We start from the raw sequence: 22831 nt of genomic DNA on the forward strand, positions 1-22831 counted from the left end.
TGAGCTCCTGGCTGTTGCCATGGCAACTGATGGATTTCCCCCAAATTCTTCCGCTTTCACTTCTCTGCTCATCCAGATTGATTCACACCCAAACCTTTGGTTTTCCTCTTGGAAAATTGGATATATTTCACCTTCCTCCCCCTTGCACTGAAAAATACCCGGGATTAAAAGTGATGCTCCAAATTGAAATGGTACAGCCTGGGGGTTGGAAATTATTTCATAATTCAAAGTGTATTTGTCTTCTTTTCTATTTGAAAGCCCACACTCCTTGAGCAAAAGGGAAAAGGCATTTTAATTAAAATAAGATGAAACTTGGACTCACTTTCCAATGGCATTGGGCAGGATGGTGAGCTGGTTGTCATCCACTTTCAGGGTTGTCAGTCTCTTCAACAATCCTGCAGGAAGAAATGATGGATAAGGAGCTCCCATGGAGATCTCCTGGAATCCCATAAGCAATGGTTGGCAACCCTGAACAGCTCTGCTCTGAGTTTTGGGGAGTATCATTCCAAATGAGTTTGTTCCTGCTAAATGCCCTCTGAAAACCAATCTGGGCCATGGAACAAAAATCCTGGGATTGATGGGGAGATGTAGAAGAACAAGATGGAAAACAGGAGGAGAAGACACCCAGTGAGAGTGTCAATTATTAGCAGCATTAATTAGCAATCCATGTTGGAATGTGACTAAATTGATTTAAAATTTAGGAATTTTGCAGTTCTGTGTTCAAAGGGAAAGAGAAAAAGGCTCGGGACAGAAAGGAAATATCCCAGTGGACAGAGGGATGTGATCCTAAATAATCCAGGAATTCCATGCATGTAAAACAGTCAAAATAAAAAGAAAATTCATAATTTGAATTATTTCATTTTTATTTCTGTTTCCCACTGTGAATGAACAGCAATCTCATCATCGCTCTCAGACTGATTTTTACATTTAAATGAAATTAATTCTGTCCTCCTTGGCTTCTTTTCCTCAAAACAGCAAACCAGGTGGACCAATCCCTTCCAACGAGGGAATTCTGCTCCTGATTTCACAAAATGGGACTGTCCAGACACCCTTTTCTGCCTCCTTTGGGATTTAATGGCAGGCCTCGCTCCATGATTAGAAAATCACATGATTCCAAAATTAAAATAAAATTTTAAAAATTTAAAAAAATATTTAAAAAATCTATCAAATGGAGAGGAATGCCAGATCTCTCCTCACCTATGGAATCTGGCAGCTGCTGCAGCATGTTGGAGGAGAGGAGGAGATCCTCCAGCCCCTCACAGCCCGAGATGTCCAGGTCGACCGTCTCGATCCTGTTTTTGGACACATCCAGGTACACGAGCTGTTTTAACTTCCCTATAGACTTAATAGCACGTGAGACAGAGTTACTTGAGCAGATAGAGCTGTTAATTAGAGCGTTAATTAGAGACAAACACACAAATCCAGCTGATCTGGAGTTATCTCAGCACCCTTCGGATCCGGCAGGGCCGGGGTGGGCTCAGCCTCAAAGGAACAAAATTAACCCCCCCAGGTTAATTAATGTGCTCCAAATTCATTAAATCTGCTGGGATTTGGCATTCCCGGGCATGCAGCTGAGGTGCTTCTCCATCTGGACACAGATCCAAGGGATATTCCCAATTCCCACCTTCCACCAGGCAGGTGGAGCTCTTCTGTGTTGAACCATCCCAAAACTTTTATAATTAATGAATGAATTAATTAATGCCTCTCTGCACCCACCCAAGCAAATGCACAGGCAGGTGCTCCCTGCCAGGCAAACAGGGGAATCACCAAATCACCCAGTAATTCCCTAAAATAAATGTCCATACCCCAGGTAGCACTTGCAAGGAATTATTGTCCATCCACAACTCCTTCAGATTCTGGATTTGTTCAAGAACCTCAGGCTGAGGAAAGAAGAAATTATTATGGGCAGCTAAGTAAAGCAATGTGTCTTTAGTTAAATAAAAATCAACATTTTCTTAAGAAAATAAAGCTTCCCCTTCACTTCCCTTTGGTTTTCATACCCCACCTCAGCCTTCCAGGTGTTCAAGGACAAGAAGAGAACATTCCCTCGGTGTAATTTAACCACTGCTGCTCTTTATCAAAACTTGTAAAATTTAAGAGCCTTCTGCAAAACAAATGAGCCCAAAGGACACGTCCTGGGGAGATTTAACATCTGCAGCTGGCACGGGCAGGAGCCAGAACGCACAGGAGAAAATGGGCACTGATAAAACCTGGAATTGCAGAATCAAACTTTCATCTGTTTCATTCTTTTCAGGGTATCAGTGAGAGGAGCTAAAAAAGGCAATTCCCCAAATCACTCCTCACAGCTGTGAAATCCCAGAATTACAAATCCAGGCCACAAACATTCCCAGGTTTCCTCAGCAGTGTTTTCCTTTCCCATAAAACATTTCCCACAGCAAACCAACACCTGGAATTTGCCTTTGCCCTCCCAGGTTGTAGAGATTTTTTTCAAAGCCTGTCAGAACCTGGTATTAAATGTTCCATGAAATATTCCACTAAATATTCCATTCCAAACCAGGCTTTGGAAGCAGAACTATTGCCCTGGAATGATTCCAACATAGGCAGGAGCAAATGGACCCCCAGACCCCAGGAGAGACCTGGAGTTACCCTGCATGGTCTGGTTTGGAATGTTGCCATTCCCAGAATAAATCTGATTTTCCACGTGCCCAGGGAATGGTGGGAGAAGCTCCTGGTGCCTCAGCAGATGAGAACAAAGCTGATGAGCAGGAGAACTCAACCCTTGTTTTCCACATCTCCACCTAATGAGCTCCTATTAAAAATTAGTGGTGAGCATTTTAAAGATGATTTATTTTGCGTCTGTTAATTCCATTGAAATTCTGCTGTCCTTCGATGATTAAAACCACTTCTCATTTCCAGGCTGAATTGATTAATGGGCATTTGATACTATTTGTTCCTGGGCTGATTAATGCTTCTTTATCCTTCTGGAGTGTTCACGGGCTGAGGTCATTATGGATAATCATAATTTCCCCTCTCAACTTTAATTTGCTTTTCAATCCCTCTCATTAGCAGACACCTTTCTTCAAGGCCTGCTCCTGGCCTGTGCAGAGCACACTTTGATGGGGGGAATTCCTTGGACTGTGATTTCTCAGGATGATGGAATTTCCCATTATTGTGGAGCACCATGGGATATTCCACATTATGGCACACCATGATCCAGACATGGGTGGGTTGGTATCAAAGTGCCATTAAAACCTTGTTTGTCTCTCTTAGAAATGCTTTGGTTTGGGGCTGTGTGGGGAATATTCTCATTTTCCTCAGAGGTTGCTACAATTGGAATAGAGTGGAATGGGAATAGGACAGAAAAGGAATAGGAAGAGGACAGAAAAGGAATGGGAATAGGAATAGAATGAAATATAATAGAACAGAATAGAATAGAATAGCATCAGGAATAGAATAGAATAGAATAGAATAGAACAGAATAGAATAGAATAGAATAGAATAGAATTGCAACAGGAATAAAATAGGAACAGGAACAGAAACAGGAACAGGAATGGGAATAGGAATAGGAATAGGAATAGGAATAGGAACAGAAGGGAACCAGCTGGAAGGGTTTTACATTGATCACCCAGTCCAGCTCCCTGACCAATTCAGTCTGACCAAACCATAAAGGATATTATTCAGGGAATTGGCCAAATGTCCCTTTCCAGGAGCCTGTTCCAGGGTCTGATCACAGAAAAGCTTCCTGGGATTGAGTCTGAATGGAAGACTCACAGGAAGTTTTGAGAAAGTCACATTCTATTCTATTCTATTCTATTCTATTCTATTCTATTCTATTCTATTCTATTCTATTCTATTCTATTCTATTCTATTCTATTCTATTCTATTCTATTCCATTCCATTCCATTCCATTCCATTCCATTCCATTCTATTCTCCTGCACATTCCCACTCTGCCTTGGCCTCTTGGGCCCATTTGCCTTCTGGAATTTGATTCCAGTTCCTACATTTTGGCTGAAAAATGAGTAAATTTGGGAATTCTGGGCCTAACAGGAAGATGGGACCACCTCTCTCCGGATCTGTCACTCGTGGGATCACTGGGCTGCCATGGAAATATGTGGAATATTGTCCAATTCCTTTCAAACACCCCCAGAAGAGAGGCCCTGAACTCGGGCAGGATTTAATTCCTACAATTAAAATTCCAAACAGCTCTTCCGAAAATTTCTCTCTGTTTATCCACGCTGAAGATTTTAATTAAAAATCGGAGTTAAATCCTCTCTTTCCTCCTGCATGGAATAAATGAGCAGCCCGGAACAGGGTGGGAGCTGCTCCGTAAAACAGATGTACAGACTTTGCTACAGCTCTGTAGCACCAGGTGACATTTCAGGCTTTGTTTGAAGTGGGATTATCTCAGTTTTAACTAAAGCCACAGGAACTATTCCCTTGTAGGACTGTAATCCCTGATCCTGCCCTTCCATGGCTCCCAAGGAACAGCATCACTCACTCCCTGTGCTGGGAACAGGGAAAATTCCCAAAATATTTCAGTCTCAGGGAAATTAATTCTGATTCTGGGGACGAGTTAGGGGCAGAAATTCCTTATGAGGTTCAGAATTGACCTCTGCTGGAATTGCAGAATGCCAGCCTGGTTTGGGTTGGAGGGAAATGTGTCCCTTGCCCAGGGCCATGATCCCACAAAGCCTCTCCAGTAAAAGTTTAACACCCCATGGACAGAGCACCCAAACCCCCCAGGTTTCCCCTTAAAAACTGGAGCGTTTCTTACCAGCTCAGAGAACTCATTATTGCCCAGATCGAGCCTCTCCAGCTGGGTCAGCTTGTGCATTGACCTGGAACAGGTGGGCAAAGACTCAAAATGAGATTTTAACTGGCAAAGCATCGGTCAGGTTTTGGGGGGGGTGAAAATAAAGGAAAATATTTTAGTGGGAAAATAAAGCTGCATTGATACTGATGGCAAAAAAAGAATTGCACCAGTTTGGTGCTGATGCAAATTCCAACAATATATTCCATCCTTGAGACATTGACTGAGGTCATGGAACTGAAAAACCAGCAACAGTTGTTTTCATATAAAAATAAACAAAATCTTGGTAGATTTTTGCTCTGGGAAAATGCCCCATGTTATATCAATAAGTGATTGAAATGCAATATAACAGAAATTGTGTCTTTTTGAGAGAGATTTATGCATTTGCTGTGTTTTTTTACAAAACACTAGAAAGTGTTTGGACTCTTGAGCCAGGTCCCCTGCTCTGAGGTTCAGATTTAATCAAGTTCAAAGTTAATAAATCAATTTTTGCCTTTGTTTCCATGAACAAAAGTGGAGCAGGGTTTTATCCCAAGGGCAGAATTTCTCCTTAAGCCCTGACAGACCAAAGTGAATCAAACACCACGCTGGGTTTGGGGGGATGCAGTGAAAAAAGAGGATAAAAATAATTAAATCATTTAACATGAACTGCAACAACAGTTCAGAGGCCTCCTGAGGTAATCAGATCCTAATAAAAAAATTAGCATAGCCTTAATTGCTGTGATCTGAAATATCAACCATTTTATGTCTGCAATTTGTACCAGAGGTAAAAGTGATTATTGTTGAAAGGCTGTGGCTGAAAAGCACAGCCCTGGTTCAGCATTTCAGCCTGGCTGGGCTGTGTTTTATTGCCAGAAAATGTCACTTTTCCTTTGTTAAAACAGGGAAATAAACTCCAGAAAAACAGGAATTAAAGTCCACAGGAACAGGAAATAAACCCAAGAGAAACACAGAATAAACTCCATGGAAATAGGGAAATAAACTCATCCGAAATAGGAAATAAACTGCACAGAAATAGGAAATAAGCTCCATGGAAATATGAAATAAACTCCACAGAAACAGGAAATAAACCCCCAAAAAACCAGGAAAATAAACTCCACAGGAACATGAAAATAAACTCCACAGAAATAGGAAATAAACTACACAGGAACAGGAAAATAAATCCCACAGAAACGGGAAAATAAACCCCACAAAACCAGGGAAATAAACCCCAGAGAAACAGGAAATATTCTCCACAGACATAGCGAAATAAATTCCACAGAAATAGGCAATAAACTCTGGAAAAACAGGAAATAAACTCCACAGGAACAGGAAATAAACCCCACAAAACCAGGGAAACAAACTCCACTGAAATGTATTACCATATATTATTATAACTAATATTTTAATTATTACACACATTATACATTATCTATGTTACATATATTTTAATATTTTATATATATCTATTATATCTTTTCAATTATTAAATCCTGGAACTCTTCAGAGATTAAATACGCTCAAATTGGTAAAACCTTTGTCTTTCATCCCAAATTCTTTTGAACACAACTTCAACTGCTTTGTGTTTTCTACTGTAAATTCAGCTTCAAATGCAACTTTTAACCACTCTTTGTGCCATTTCTACAGTCAAATAAAAAACTCCAGAAACAAACTGATGTGGGGGCAGATTAATTTCAGGGAGTTGGGGCCCCATCAAAAAACGAAGCTCTGCTGATGTTGCCAATGGAAAATCAGATTTTCCCATTAGCTGCTGCTATTTTTATCTCTCTCCTATAATTACTTTTATTTTTCTTATGGAAAGCTTTGTTAGAGTTTTTACATGGGGTCATTTACAGAGGTGGATCAGGAATGAGCAGTTACGGGCAATGCTCAGGTAAATATTCAGTGCTTAAAGGATGTCATGGGGGGGATGAATGTGCCAAAGATTTCCCCCAAATCTTTATGGGGATCCTATTTGGAGCTTTCCTTCCACTCATGAGTGAGTGGAGACTTTGGGCAATAAGGATGGAATTCCCACAAGGTTCAGAATAAAATTATTTTATTTTAAAATTATTTTCTGCTTTAAAAATTTTATTTTAAAATTATTTTGTGATTTTTAAAAAATGTTATGTGCTTTTTAAAAGGCTACAGAGGCATGGAAATAAAAACCAGGAGGGTGAGGCTGGGGGGTTCTCCAGGGTTATCCAGGTTCTCCCCTCTTTCCACTTGGGGCCAGCAAGTTTTTCCCTGGAATTCAGCATTCCTAATGAGATGGAAAATAATATTTTCTCTTTTCCTCTGGAAAAGAACCCCAGAATCCCATGGAAAAGAGCTTAAAGCTCATCTGGCCCATGGAAGGTGTCCCTGTCCGTGGAACTGGATGGGATTTCAGCTCCCTCCCAACCCAAACCAGCCTTGAAAATCTATGGGATTCTATGAAGAATAATTAATAATAATTAATAATCAATTAATAAAATAAAAATTAATTTTTATTTTAAAAATAAAAGCAATTAATAAAACAAAATTATATTAATTAATAAATTAATAATTAAATTTATAAATAAAATTTATAAATTAATGTTATAAATAATATAATGTTATAAATAATAATTTTATGAATTTTATAACTTTTATAATAAATAATTTTATAGATAATTTTAATAAATAATTTTAAATAAAATCAATTAATAAAATAAAATAACTTCAAAATAAAATTTAAAAATCAATTTTCCAGACAACTTTACCCCCTTTAAAAATAGGAAAAACCTTTTTTCCTAAAGAAAAACTGTGGGAAAAGCCTTTTTTTTTTTTTTTTTTTTTTTCCCAAAGCAAAACAATGGGAAAAGCCTTTTTTCTCCCTAAATTAAAACAATGGGAAAAGCCTTTTTTCTCCCCTAAATTAAAACAATGGGAAAATCCTTTTTTTTTTCCCCAATGCAAAACCACGGGATGCATTTCCCATCCTCCTCCCTGAGCAGCAAACGGATCCAGCTTGGAGAACCCTCAAGGGAAAGCTCGCAGCAGCAGCTGCTGATTAAAACATTGCCAATATTTTGATAAGGCAGTGAATCTGCGGGGTGTGGGCTCCCCAAGCCAGCCAGAGCTGCTATTTGAGGAAAAAAGGGCACCAGGAACTCTGCAAATATTTGTAAACCCAAAGCGCGGCCAACGCTTCCCATCCTCATCAGGAACCGGGAGGAAGTGGAGCAGCGTCTCAAAAAACAGCAGCAGAAAGCGAAGCTTCTCCCTAAATTTATCCCCCCACCCCGGACAGATTCTCAGCTGATTTAAATTGTCTCTTCCACTGACTTCAACAGGCTTCAAAAAAACCCCCAAAAACCGTTTGATTTTTGCCAAGCAGCTTCCAAAAGTGGGGTTCGGGAAGGGCTGGGGGTGGGAGGGATGAGGATTTTGCGGCAGGGATGTCTGTGAGGCGCAGGGAAGCTTTGGACCACTCTGTTGTCAGGTTCCTGGAAGTAAAAATCACTTTTATCCAGCAAGTTCCTGCCAGAAGGGAGGTAAAGGATTGGGAGAGCTGTAATCTCGGAATGTCATTCTTAAATTTCTGGATTATTCATTCATTTCTCCCTCTGTGCAGAAAGCACAAAAATTGTCACTCCATGGGGTTAGAAACTTCAAATGTTCAAAATTAACTTCTGCAAAACGGCCTCTGTTGTTGATGATAGGAAGATTCTTGTTTAATTCACCTGATTTTGTTTCAAAAGCAAGACAAAAATCTGCTTTTAACGCAATTTTTAGGATGCTGCTAAAAAACCTTAATGTGTTTAACCTCCTTGTACACAGTCCCAGCACTTTAAGAAATAACAATAAATAGGAGTTGCAAATGATCCCAATAAATCTGAATTTCAGCAAGAACAGGAAAACTTCCCCACTCTGCCTTGCTCCCAATTGATTTTTTCCCACATTTTGGGGAGTTGTGGGTTCCTGGCACATTCATTTGGTGGGATTAATTCAAATTAAAGCTTTGGGTCTATCTCTAAATCTGGGGGGGAAGAGATATATGGAAAAAAGTGGGAAGGCCTGGGGAAAAAATGGAATGAATGACAGATAAAAATGTCATTTTTTCACATTGTATTTACAGAAAAAAAATCAAAGTACGCTTGGAATTCTAAGCACTGAGAAAATTCCATTTTAGGGAAATTCCGAAGAGGCAGTTCTTGTGGGTGAAAAATGTGTTTTTCTCCCAAGTTTTTTCCCCAATATCTAATTGGGAAGCCAGACCAGATATTTTCAATTATAACTGCACCAAAATCTTGCTTTCACCCCTTCATTCATTACCCAGAAGGAAAATCTTAATTAAGGAAGATCCTTCCTGTGTCCGTTTCTCCTTTTAATGGAAAATTTTAACCAGGCTGTCCTTGGTTTTAAATTATGAGAGGAATATTTATCCAATTTCCCCTTGATCAAGGAAAATATTGGATCATCGATAGGAAAATATTATACAAAATAGGAAAATTAAATTTTTACATAATTGAATGCACAGAAATCCTTTTGTAACTTAAATTGTGGCAGCTAAGAACCCCAGAAATTCAGCCCAGCCTGAGGGATTTGGAGAAAAAGGCAAAGCAGAAAATTCCTACATTCCATTGCCCACAACAGGTAAAGCAAAACAACAACTTTTCAAGGGAAAAATCTGAATTTTGACAGCAAAAAGAATTAATAAAACTGGGGGGCTGAAACCAACCCTCTATTTTCGCAGGGGGCTGTTTGGGTACGGTCAGAGCCTGAAAGAATCATGAATTAAAACATGAATTCAAAACCAAAACTGGTTTCGATTTTAAGGCTGAAAACAGCAACATTTTAAGGCTGAAAACTGAGATAAAATGAGTGATTTTAACAAGAGGAAAATAAAGGAAAAAGGAAAATAAACCTCCAGCCCATCATCATCATCATCATCCTGTCCATGAAGTCCTTCCATTCCTGACTCCAAGCAGCAGGAGAAGGACAAGGAAGGAATATTTTGGAAGATTGCAAAGAGGGAGCTGGAAAATCTGATGATTTCAGGGATTTCAGCCTGAAAGCCCCACGGAGCAGAGCAGCCCAAACAAAGGAGAGCAGAGGAGATCAAAGCGCTGAGGAGTCACACGTTGTCATCGGGCATGGAGTGTCCCGTTTCTGGCTGCTTTCAGCCCATTTCCCCAGTTTCCCCAGTGAACACATTCCCTGGGAGCTCACACAAACACTGAAATATCTCCCCTCAACTCTGTTTTTTAGATAAATATCATTATTTTTAGGCCGTCCCTTACCCTTCACTGTGCAATCCCTGTTTTTCCTATCAGGACCTGCTCCAGCCTTTCCCGTTTCCCAAATGAGCTCTCCCCCTTTTTTCACCCCTAAACTGATTTTTTTTGGGGGGTTTGAAGATCCTGTTGGGCTCCTGAGAGCAATCAGGAATATTCTGATTTTATTCTGATTTTTTCTTTTACTTTCGGAGGAGTCTGGAATCTGCCCCATGGCACAAACATCCCTTGGGCTCAGGTGAGAATTCCCTGATAAATCCATTTGGATCCATGGCTCCCAGGCATTTCACACCCCTCAAACTCTCCCATCCCTCATTCCCAGCTGGAGAGCTCCTGATTTACCCCCAAATTCCCGCTGGTCCCTTAGGATGTGACTTTGCACATTAAATCCCAAATTCTGACTGTGTTCCCTCAGAATCCTGCCCATTTTCTGGGCGCTGCAACTACTCCTTCCCAAGAAGCAAATTAATCCTGAAGTCCAGGACAAATCCTATTTTTCTGGGTTTTTTTTTCCCTACATCAGGACTTGCTCCTTTGGAAAGGATCCATTGGATGTCATTTTTCCAGCAGGTCCTGCAGGAAAACAATTCCTGCTGCCAAAAACCCCCAAAGATCTGCAGAGAGCCGTGAGTCAGAGGATGAGAACAGCAAATCCAGGGAATTTCTCATCCCTGCAGACCCCTGGTGCTGAGTCACCAGGCCCCAAGGAGGTCCCTGCAATCCCACGATTTTCCAGAGGAATTTGGGAACAAATCCCCCAGAACCTCGGGAAGGTTTTCCTCTGCCCAGGGGTGGGAATTGGAAAAAGAAAAACTTCCCCAGACAACCAAAAGATTGGATCTACAGCCCTAGAATAAACTTAGATTAATGCAAAAGTACAAGATACAGACATTAAACATAAAACATAAAGTAAAAATACAAGATAAAACATTAAACATAAAGCAGACACAGACATAAAACAGAAACATAACGAAACCATCAAATTATGTTTCTATAGTTATAAGTACATGCCTTGAGTGAGAAACTGTATTAATAAAATAGTGAAGAGTTTATAATATAAAAGTGCAGTTTAATAAAGCTAAGAGTTTAAAAGTTAGAATAGAAATGTGCATGTAAGTTAAAAGCCCATTAGACGAAAGTATCCACAGTACAACAGAAGTAAGTGATATGTTAGAAAAGTAGAATAAACCCTGGAACAACTGCCTATTAGTTTAAAAAATTATATATTATAGAAATTATAATATGTAATATATATTATATATTATAATATATATAATTATATGATATCATATACTATATAATATTATAAAATATATATTATAATATTATAATAGATCTATAATAGAATATATTTATATTATAATATAGATATATCTTTTATATTATAAATAATAGATCTATTATAAATAAAAATAGATGCTAATATAATAATATAAAAATAATAGTATATATTTTTAGATTGATACGTTATATGATATGATACGATATGATATATGATATGATATATAAATTATATCTATCATAATGAAGAAACTTGTAACTACTCCTAAGCTATAATCAACAACTTACTCCTTTAAAATCTCACAATCTCTGAGACTACTGTTTATCTAAACAATAAATAATTTTAAACTTTAAAATAATTCCATCCTTTCACTAAAAACAACAATAATAATTTTTGGTGCCCCATGTGAAGGATCAACCCAGGGCTGGAATTTACTTTTGAGAACTTTTTGTCCTCTTAAACCCCACTTAAATAATCTTGGGCAGAAGGGACTCAGTATCCTGCTGGCGCAGTAAAGCCCAAAACATTTAATTCTGGACAGACCATGAGGATAAAATATTTTCCTGAGGGTGTTTTCAACACTTCAGATGAGTCCTTGGTGAATAAAACACCGCCACAGCATCACTGACCAGGGTTAGCTCATCTGGTGCTTCCCAGTTTTGATTATTTATCTTAAAATAGCAGATATTTATCTTAAAATGTCTGATAATTATCTTAAAATATCAGATATTTATCTTAAAAGATCAAATTTTGGCTTTTTAGTGACACTCAGCTGATCAACCATTGTCCATCTTCCCTTATATCATGGAATCGTTCATTGGTTCGGTTTTTTTGGCTAAAAACCTTCAGTAGAATTTATTTTATAAATTAAAACCAAAAACCAACTCATAACAGAAACATCACCACTGCATTGCTACCAATCCAGATATTTGGCACTTTTGGAAATTCCAGGTGAATAATTGTAAATACCCCAGCACTTACTTTGGTAGAGTTTTCAGGTGGTTTTCTCTTAACTCCAAAATTCGCAATTTGACAAGTCTGGGAATAGGAGAGAAAATAATTAATGCATTTGAAGAATCCATCAGAATTGTTAGAAATTATTTATTCTAATTTTAAGAAGTCTGTTTAATGCAAAATAATCCAAAGTCCAGTTCTTGTGGGACAAAAATCAGAGCCAAATAATTTCACGCAATGTCTGCCCTGATCTGAGTTCTCCCGAAAAGCTCTGACATTTATCAGGTTTTCCCAGCAATTTTAAATTGATTTTATTAGTGCTTCCAAACACAGGAAAAGTTGGGAAATTTGGAAGAAACAAAAAAAACCCAAGAAAACCAGAGCAAGGTTTGTAAGTGTAAGGTCCCAAATAGATGAGACAGGAGGAAATAACAACAATAATAAAGGAATTAGAGTCACTGAGTTCATATAAAATCAGCACTTGTGGAATAAAATGTTTTCTGCTGAAAGATTTAAGCTCCTAAACCTTAATCCCCAAATTATCAGCCCAAGCCCCAGCAGGGCTCTGCCAGAGCAGGATGGGCACAAACACCACACTGAGGGCTCCATCCATCCCTTTCCTGGATATTTGGATTTAGATCTGACTTCAGGGGCAGGAATTGGGGCTTATCCTGGCATCCCACACACTCCTCACAGGCAAACAATTCCCTGCCTCCTGCTGGGATTTTGTGTTTCTCAGAGGTGCTCAGGCCTGCCCCAGGGGGTGTGATTATAATAATTATTATTATAGTAATAATAACAACAGCAATAACATGGAATAATAACATGGAATAATAATATGGAATAATAATAATATTATTAATAATAATATCAATAATAATAATAGAAGAAATAATATATAGACATAATAATATAAAAATAAAATACAATAATAATAGAAGAAATGAAATGAAATGAAATGAAATGAAACAAAATAAAATAAAATAAAATAAAATAAAATAAAATAAAATAAAATAAAATAAAATAATAGTACCCCAACATTTTTATCTCCCCCGGCCTGAACAGCCCAGTGTCACTCCCAGCAGGAGTTTGTCACATTTTGTCATTTGGTTTGGAGAGATGAGCAAATGTTCCCTTAGATAATAAACAAACAAACAAACAAATAAATAATAAATGAAATAAATAAAAATAAATAAAGTAAATAACAATAAATGAAATAAATAAAAATAAATAAATAAAAATAAATTAAATAAACAATAGAACTTTCACCCAGGTGGCCGCAGGGACCAGCCTAAAGCTGGGCTTGGTGAATTCTGTAATAAAACCAGAGCTTTTCCCTGCTGATCTTTTTTCTCCTGAACTCTTGCCCAGGTGCCAATCCAAGGGCAGAAATCCCAGCAGTTCCCAGTGGGATAAATTCCCCATTTCTGCCAGGGCTGTGCAGGGTGGGGACCCCAGCTCCTGTGGGAATTGGGCTCACTCTGTGTCCACTGGGAAAAGAGAAGCTTGTGGGGGCAGGAGAAGTGTTCTGAAGGGTTTGCTTTGATTCATACTCCTTTTTTCCCATTTTATTACTGTTAATAAAATGTTCTTTACGCCCTTTTAATGTTTTGAGCTGCTTCGCCTTTCTCCCGGTCCTGTCCCGAGCAGGAGGTGGATGGGGGCACTGGTGGCTGGCAGCACTGAACCCACCTCACCAGTCGGTGCCTCGGCTGGAACATCTAAAGAACTGGTGAAATCTCTAATTAGAGAGCCAAAGCCACTGCACCCTGCTGCCACCACCCCTGCTCTGTCCTCACCTGACATTTCTGGCTCCGCTCCTGCTGGGTTTATTTTTGCCCTCTCTCCCCGCCCTCCTGCCCCGCTGTCTCTGGGCTCCTCTCCCTGGTTCTGCTCCCACGCTGCACCTTTGCCCGTTGCAGCCCCCTCAGCCACCCCTCCCTGCCCTGCTGAGCCACAGCTCTGCACCCTCCTGTCCCTCTGTCACCAGGAGGGGACCTGAGAGGAGCCCGGTGCCCCTGGCCCTGCCGCAGCTGAGTCGCTGCAGGGGGATGCTGCTCCTCACCTCTCCCCAGCCTCCATCACCTCCCCACCCCATCCTGCTGACACTCCCAAAAACACGGCTGAAAAGCCAAAATCTCTGGGTTTGTGCTCAGTTTTTCAAGGGGAGCCAGCTTTGAGCCTGTCCCTCGGAGCCTGAGCCGGGTTCAGGGACAGGGATGTGCTGTGGTGACTCATCCTTACCTTCCAAAGTTAGCTGGAAGAAACTCCAAAAAGGCATCGTTTAGATAGAGCTGGGTCAAATTTAGAAGTTGTGTGAAGCCATCTGGCAGCCTAAAAAAACAGAGCAAACCTTAATGCTCACCCCGAGTTGCCATGGAGATAATAACAATGTATATTTAGAAGTAGAAAGGTGACTTTCTCTCTCACCTACTTCCACCCAAATTCTCCTGAAGAGCTCACTTTTAACAGACATTTTTGCCCATTCCCATCTTCTCTGCATTGCTACAAACAGGAAATGCAAAGGCCTGGCATATTCAGGGGACGGCAGCTTTTCCTGCTTGAGGGATTTAAACTAAAGGTCTCCTCTCCCTCTCCCTCTCCCTCTCCCTCTCCCTCTCCCTCTCCCTCTCCCTCTCCCTCTCCCTCTCCCTCTCCCTCTCCCTCTCCCTCTCCCTCTCCCTCTCCCTCTCCCTCTCCCTCTCCTCTCTCTCCTTCCTCTCCTCCCTTCTCTTTCTCTCTTTTATCTTAATCTTTTTCCTTTTTCCTCCTTCTCTTTTCCTCTCATTCTTTGTCCCTCTCCCTCATCTATTTCTATTTTTTTTAAACTGAAACATCAACATTTCACCCTTCCTCCCCTTCACTCCATTTTGTAAATCTTGCATTTACAACTCATTTTTTGTTGCTGTTTTTGCGAGATTTTGGAAGGAATAAGGAATAAAGGCTGGCCAAGTGTCCAGGTGAAGCCTCACCCCTGTGTATGGATACTGCCCAGCCTGACTGGCACTACCAGAGTACTCAGATCTCAGACAAACCCACCCTGGGTTTAAATTAGAAACAAATTTAAATTGTTTAAATTCAAACAATTAGAAAGACATTCAGATTAAGCCTGAGCTCATTTTGTGCCCTTGGAATGAGCAAAATGAGCTCCTGGTACTCACTTGGACACGGGGTTGACGCTGGCTTCGATTATTGTTAAACACTTACAACACTTAATGTTTTCTGGGAAATCTTGGATTCCTAAAAAAACATGGAAAGAGTATTAGATGCACAAAAATATTTATTAGATATAGACAAATATTATCTACACAAAAACTGTTCAGCCTAGTCTGTTCATAAATGCTCAGTTGGGATTTCCAGCTCAGACTTCAGCTGGAGAAGGAAGGAAACATAGTTTGGAATTATCATCCAAAAGGGCTCAAGTTCTAAATAAATACATGAAAATACAAAATTATAACTTTTCTGATAGTGTTTGGTTTATATAATATTCTAGAATTAACAGTGACATAATTTGTGCTGAGATTTGTGCCTTCATCCCTTCCCAAACTGCTTTTCTGTCACAGAATCCTCAGAGTCTCCAGACCCTCCTCTGACAAGAAATTTCCCAATGTTTCCAGGAGTTCCTAAGCCTCATTTTTTAAAAATGAAGACCCTCAAGCTCAGACAGCAAAGGTTTTTAGGCCCATTGATATGAGAATGGAATGAAAATTCCCAGATTTTGGATTGCACAGCAGCAAACCAGCCCAGATAAATCCTGGGAATTGTTTAAACCCCCACAGAAGAGCCCAGCGAGCTCTGAACCCCTTTGGGAGTGGAATGTTCCTAAGTGCATGGAAAACTGGCCTCACATTCCTACTCCCAGCTGGGCAGTGTCCCCAGAGCACAGGACACTGAAGAAAACTCAATTTTTAAAGGAAAAACTAGAGCTGGATTTGCACAGACCCTCCCACAAGGCGCCGCGCGCGGAACCTCAGACGGAGCGCGAATTTCCAGGCCACGGGGAGCCAAAACTCCATCTCAGCTCCTGGTTTTTTTTTTTTTTGGGGATGCTGGGGAAGGGGAGCCCTCACCATTCTTGCTGATGTCGAGCTCACGGAGGTTGACCAGGCTGGCGATGGACGTGGGGAGGCTGGACAGGTCGTTGTCGGGGATGCTCAGCTTGCGCAGGGCCTGGCAGTTGAACAGTTGCTGTTCCGGGGGTTCCGCGGGGCAGAAGAAATAAATCCATTTGGGATCCTTACTGACACACAATCAGCACAAACACCCCCTGGCCACAGCAGAATCCCACCCTCCCAGGGGGGCTTTTGGGAAGACATTCCCGGGGATTGTGGTATTTGCTGGGTCCCCAGGATGAAGGAGGAAACGATGATTCTGACTCCATGTTCTTAGAAGGCTAATTTATTATTTTATATAAAAGAATGCTATCCTAAAACTATACTAAAGAATAGAGAAAGGATCCTTACAGAAGGATCCTTAACAAGATACTAATAAAAACTCCTGACTCTCTCCTCAGAGTCTGACACAGCCTGGCCGTGATTGGTCATTGAGTCAAAACAATTCACGTGTTGGATAAACAATCTCCAACCACATTCCAAAGCAGCAAAACACAGGAGAAGCAAATGAGATAATATTGCTTTCCTTTTGCTCTGAAGCTTCTCAGCTTCCCAGGAGAAGAAATCATGGCAAAGGGATTTTTCAGAAAATGTGACATTGATAGGGGATATGACAAACAGGTCATGGGTAGCAAGGATGTTCAAAGCTACTCAAAACCTGTAAATTCACTGCAATGAATATCTTTTGATTCTGATATCATTGCATATAATTCAGTTTATTGCTGTGTTTCATATTTGTCATAAAAATTCCCAAGTTTTTGTGCCCCCTGCTAAATTAAAATATTCGATTTCCTAATTAAATTTCATGGCAGATTTTAAAATACTGTGACTGCATTCAGATTAAATAATTATCCTCAAGATGCAAAAATGCTTTGGCATTATCCAAAACTTACTTTCCTGAAACCCCTTCCCAAAATTCAGGACTCAATTCTAATTTTTCTATCAAATTCCAATTTTACAGAAGTGGATTCCCAGTTTTCACCAGGAATTCCTTTGGGAGCAGAGGAAGGCTTGGAACTTCCAGTTCTGACCCCAGCTGGACACACCCAAGGCTTTGGAAGTGCTGGAGGGAGAAGCCCAATTAAAAATCTTCCCTCTGGAATGATTTTATGAAGCATCAGAAGGAATATGAGCCATGCAATGAAGTCCCAAAATTGCTTTTTTTTCAACCACTGGATGCTTAACAGATATTTTTCCCAGTTTCCAGAGCTCCCTGGCCATCAGGATTTTGTTGGAATCACCATTCCCTCTGCCCATGAAACAACTTTAATTCCTCTCAGACCAAATCCAAGTGATGCTACCGAGCTCTGAGTTATGAAATCAGGGTTTTATTCTGCACCTCTGGGGAGAACTCCAGCCCACTCATGTTTCTCTGGATGCTGATTCCAATGACTCCACTCTCATCCAGATCAATTTTCCCTTTATTAGTCATCAATTCACTTGACTCACACAAATAAAAGATTTTTTGCAGCAGGAGAATGAAGTCAAAGGCAAAGAGAATAAAAAGACTTGGCTGAATTTAGCCAAAAAAAAGAGAGTTAGAAGTATAAAAACATCTTGTAAATCCTTAAAAAAACAGAGAAATACAAGAAATGAAGAACTGAAAATCAGCAGGGAAAGAATCATCAGTATGATACTTCAATGGAAAGCAAAAATAAGATCAGGCAGAATGAGTTTAAGGCATCAGTTCAATGCAAAATAATTTACTGGACTTCAGAGCATCACGTGAAACTAAAGTAGAGCTGGACTTAGTTGTTTTCTCATTAAATAATAAAACATGACCAAGAGTTTTGATTCAAAAGAATTTTTTAATATCAGGGGCACAGAATATATGGCAAAGAACAGAAAATGTCCAAAAATTTCCTCTGGAATAAAATCTTTGAAAACACATTTGCAGAAGGAGGAGAGAGTGGTAGAATTTAATGTAAAACACAAAAGTTCATGTTAAGTATTACAGTGCCAGTTTCATGGGGGAAAAAAGAAGGCATTTTCTCTCCTGGAATATTAATTCAGAGATGAAAAAAAAAAGCCTTGAGCTCTGCAGCAAAAACACCTCGAGCAGAAAATTTGATAAAGGAATTATTTCAGCTGTTGAATTCCTGGTTACAATTAATAAAGGCTTAAGACAAAAACCGATGAGTGCTATTAACACTGCCATTAATCTTCTCTTCCACATGGCCAAGATTATGTTAAACTTGATTTACTCTAAATTTAAATTATCACCTTCATCCCAGCTTCAGCATTTTGGACCGCTTCCCTTTGGTCCTCATTTTTTCCATACAGCATCTTGCTCTGATATATTTGTTTTTGGAAACACTTTGATCATTCCAAGAGGTCCAACCCAAATATCCCAAAAATCCCTCCCTAAATGAGAGACTTCCAGTATTCCTCAGTAGCAGAAGGAAAAGAAGGGAATTATTATTATTATTATTATTATTATTATTATTATTATTATTATTATTATTATTATTATTATTATTAGAAGAAGAAGAAGAAGAAGAAGGAGAAGAAGAAGAAGAAGAAGGAGAAGATGGGACCTCAGGGCTTCCTGAGCAGGTTTTCCCCAGGATCCATTTGGGATTTCTGGGGATAGAACCCAGCTGGTTCTGTGCTGTGTCTCCAGGAGAGTTCAGGTAGCTCTCCACAGCATTTTTCCATGAAAATAAAGGGATTTTGGTGGCCCTGCCCCACCATCTGTGCAGAATTCCTCCACAGAGCGAGACCTCCCAAGCGATGAACCATCACATCCCAGCAAAGCAACCCCATGGCATGGAAAAGCCCATTTTGTACTTCTGTAAATGGATTTTTTACAAAGTCTCTGTGCAGCAAAACCAGGAAATTTGCTGTAAGCTGATGGAGAATGAAGCAATGTTTAATTAAAGATTTGTAAGCATCTTTCATTATTGTGGAGAAAAAATTCCATTAAGGCCTGGATCCCGTCCCTTCACACTTCATTATGGAACCAGCACCTGCCACTAATTGGTTTTTCCACCCTTCCCTCCTTTGCTTCCAGAACATTTTGGTTACAGTAGGTTCTAATTCCTTACAGCAAACATTGATCAGCAGGAGAGCGGGTTGGAAGGTTCCAGAAGGGGAATTTTACAGGGGAAGGATGGCTTGGATGATCTCAGGGCAGTTCTGAAACTCCTGCTTGGACACTTGGCATTCCCAGCAATATCCTATAGGGATAAAGGGCTGATCCTGACACAGGGGACAGACCTGGCATTGCCAGGAATGTCCCACAGGGATGAAGGGCTGATCCTGACATGGAGAGCAGCCCTGATATTCCCAGAAATATCCCACAGGGATAAAGGGCTGATCCTGATAGGAAGGACAGCCCTGATATTCCCAGGAATATCCCACAGGGATAAAGGGCTGATCCTGATAGGAAGGACAGCCCTGATATTCCCAGAAATATCCCACAGGGATAAAGGGCTGATCCTGATAGGGAGGACAGCCCTGATATTCCCAGGAATGTCCTACAGGGATGAAGGGCTGATCCTGACACAGGGGACAGCCCTGACATTGCCAGGAATGTCCCACTGGGATAAAGGGCTGGTCCTGATAGGGAGGACAGCCCTGATATTCCCAGAAATATCCCACAGGGATAAAGGGCTGATCCTGATAGGAAGGACAGCCCTGATATTCCCAGGAATGTCCTACAGGGATAAAGGGCTGATCCTGACACAGGGGACAGCCCTGACATTGCCAGGAATGTCCTACAAGGATAAGGGGCTGATCCTGAGGGAAAAGCAAGGATGGAGAGGATCCACAGGCATCAGTGACTCCTGATCCAGGTACTGGGTACCACAGGAATTTCTGGGGCCAGAACCATTTATTTTGCAGAATTTGTTTTTCCCAGTTCCAGGCTCCAAGCTGCCCCATTCCCGTGCTGTGAAGAAGGAACAGGAGCCCCTTCTCCTCCCAGTCCAGCCCTGATTCCAAGGAACATCCCTGGAGCCCCCATCTCCATCTCTCCCCAGCAGCTCAGCATCCCCAGAGCCGGGCACACGCCCCAGCTTTGCCCTGGCACCCCAGCAGGACGTGGATTACCTTGGGAAGCTCCTCAATCTGGTTGGCATCGAGGTAGAGCTCCTCCAGGGTCCTCTCGAAGTTGAAGACCTCCTTTGGCACCTGCTGCAGGCCGCAGTGGGAATAGTCTAGCACGGAGACGATCTCCTCCTCGCCGCGGAAACACCGGCACGGCACCAGGCGCCCGATCAGCTTCCTTTTGCTGGTCATCTCCAAGCAGCATACTGCAGGGAAAAAGGGAGGAAAATGGGGATTTCAGCAGCCTTTTGGGGGAATGTTCTTGGGAGTTATGCTTGGATTGCAGCTCATGAAAAGCAGTTTTGCCCAGGGATGTCCAGAGTGCACACTGTGTGGTGTCTGTGGCACCTTGCTGGAATGGAAGGTGGGATTTGGAGTGCAAGGAGAAAACCTGGACCCTGCAGCTGTTCCCTGCTCTGGGATGGATGGGAACACACCTAGGCCAGCCACAAGCCCGGCTGTAATGGGAAAATGGGAAGGCACAGGATCCAAACCCACCCATGGAAGCACAGAGCCAAGGCCGGTCCCTGGCCCAGAGCTGGCAGGGATGTACCTGGGTGTGATTCCTGTGGGAAATGGGAATTATCCCTGGATCCCCCACACCAGCAGAGCTCCCCATGCTGCTCCCACAGTTTCCTGCAGCAGCTGAGGAAAGCAGGGATGGAACCCTTGGCTACAGAGTGATCCCAAACCATTCCTCTCCTCCCGTGCCACCAGGCTCTGCTGGAAGCTCCAAGAGGGGATTTAGCAAAACCCATTCCTTTTCCTGCACTAAAATACACATCCAGGAAGTTTTGCCAAACTTCTCCCACCCTCAGTCCCAGTGGTGCAGCCCCAGTATGTGTGTGCACCTCTAACTCAGTGAGTAACTTTACACAGTGCCCTACTCCTTGTGGAACAAAACCACTTCAGGATGGGGGAACGCTCCAAAAGCAGACTTGGAACACATCAAGCAGTCCCTAAATCCATCCTGGACGCCTTTAGGAGTTACTTAAACATTCTGGATAAACCAGGCTGTCCTGAAACCCATTTACCACAAAGGCAAGGAGGGCTCAACCTTCAACTCCCATTTTCCATACCACTCCCAAGGATTAGATTTAGGAAAACAATGCACTGAATTAGTCCAAATAAAGCAAAATAAGGTTTTTGTAGCAAGCACCAGTATGGAATGGAAGGACCTGGGCTATGATTGAAAGGAGCAGAATTTCACGCCCTGTGGGCTCGTGGTAATTAAACTTTTTATTAATTTCAGCATTATTAATTCCTACCCTGGACTAATTCCAGCTCTGGTAATTACACTTTCCTTCCCTGCATTTTGCTCTCTGCTGACGTTCAGAGATCCTTTCCTCCATGCTGGTGGTTGCTGATGGAAAAGGCTCAGGGACACAGCAGCTTCATCCATCCCTTAATCCCTGCAGGGGATTCCTCATCCCTCTCCCACTCCCCCTGGAAGCACCAGAGCTTGGTGCTTCTCCCCATTTCAGAACTGAAATTCCCCACAGCCGAGTCCTGGGGTCACTGCTCCACATCATACATTACACAGGAAAATCAGAGCCTCCAAAAGAGCTCCAAAATCAGATTATTTCTTGAAGAAAGACAGATAAATGAGAAAAGCAGCATAAAATAACCTGCTCCTTTTCAGCTCCAGCAAGCAGCTCATTATCAGCTCCTGCAGTTTATTGTCTTATAAAGAAACTCCTTCAGCTGAGGAAAAGAGGAGCTTTATGGAAATCAATTACAATAACTTACAATCCCTCCTCAATTCACGGACCTTTTGTGCAGGAAAACACTAATCCCTGTTTGTCAGGAGCCACAGGAGAAGACATTTCCCTCACCTGCTGGAAAGACAGAGAAAACTGCTGCAGGCTCACCCAGCTGATTTAAAGATGGGATGAAACGGTTCGACAGAATCCAACACTCCAAATGCCTTGGGATGGGATTCCTGGCTGGGATGGGGTTCCCAGAGCAGCTGTGGGTGCCCCTGGATCCCTAAATTGTGCCAGGAGCAGCCTGGGGCAGTGGAAGGTGTCCTTGCCACGGCAGGGGTGGGATGGAATGGGATTTAAGATCCCTTCCAGCCCCAATTCTGCAATTCTGGGCTCTCCTGAAGAGTCCAGCAGTGGGTGCAGGACAGGGGTGGTGGAAGTGCTGCTACAAAAAGCTCCAGAAGCGGCCTCTGAGTGATTGGCAGGAGAAATCAATTTCTAATTTGCTGGTTTGCAGGATGCATTAATGATGGATTTAATTTTTCTCCCAAACAAGTTTTCCACAGAACACTTCACAGAAGGGCTGGCGTCTCAGGGAGTTGTTGCAGTGCCACAAGCAGAGCCAAAATTCAATAAATACCCAGAATAACCAGAGCCAAAGGCAGCAGCCTGAGCTGTCTGACCAAACATCAAACCCCTCCTACCCTTCTAATTT

General features: G+C 41.5%; 1 protein-coding gene across 1 annotated transcript in view; it reads right to left on the reverse strand.

Moving 5' to 3' along the window:
- The window catches only part of LRRC7 (leucine rich repeat containing 7), a 59943-nt gene extending 37673 nt beyond the window's left edge, over positions 1 to 22270 (reverse strand). Inside the window, exons 1-10 of the mRNA XM_059478124.1 lie at positions 22182 to 22270; positions 20414 to 20616; positions 16319 to 16436; positions 15410 to 15488; positions 14493 to 14582; positions 12276 to 12332; positions 4737 to 4800; positions 1806 to 1880; positions 1198 to 1342; positions 323 to 395 (exon numbers count right to left, since the gene is read on the reverse strand). Of these exons, the coding sequence (XP_059334107.1) occupies positions 323 to 395; positions 1198 to 1342; positions 1806 to 1880; positions 4737 to 4800; positions 12276 to 12332; positions 14493 to 14582; positions 15410 to 15488; positions 16319 to 16436; positions 20414 to 20616; positions 22182 to 22236 (959 nt within the window). The 5' untranslated portion in view covers positions 22237 to 22270. The remainder of the gene's footprint in view (positions 1 to 322; positions 396 to 1197; positions 1343 to 1805; positions 1881 to 4736; positions 4801 to 12275; positions 12333 to 14492; positions 14583 to 15409; positions 15489 to 16318; positions 16437 to 20413; positions 20617 to 22181) is intronic.
- Positions 22271 to 22831: the final 561 nt, after the last annotated feature.

The sequence above is a fragment of the Ammospiza nelsoni genome, chromosome 9 (assembly GCF_027579445.1).
Source record: "Ammospiza nelsoni isolate bAmmNel1 chromosome 9, bAmmNel1.pri, whole genome shotgun sequence".
NCBI classification, from domain to species: domain Eukaryota; kingdom Metazoa; phylum Chordata; class Aves; order Passeriformes; family Passerellidae; genus Ammospiza; species Ammospiza nelsoni.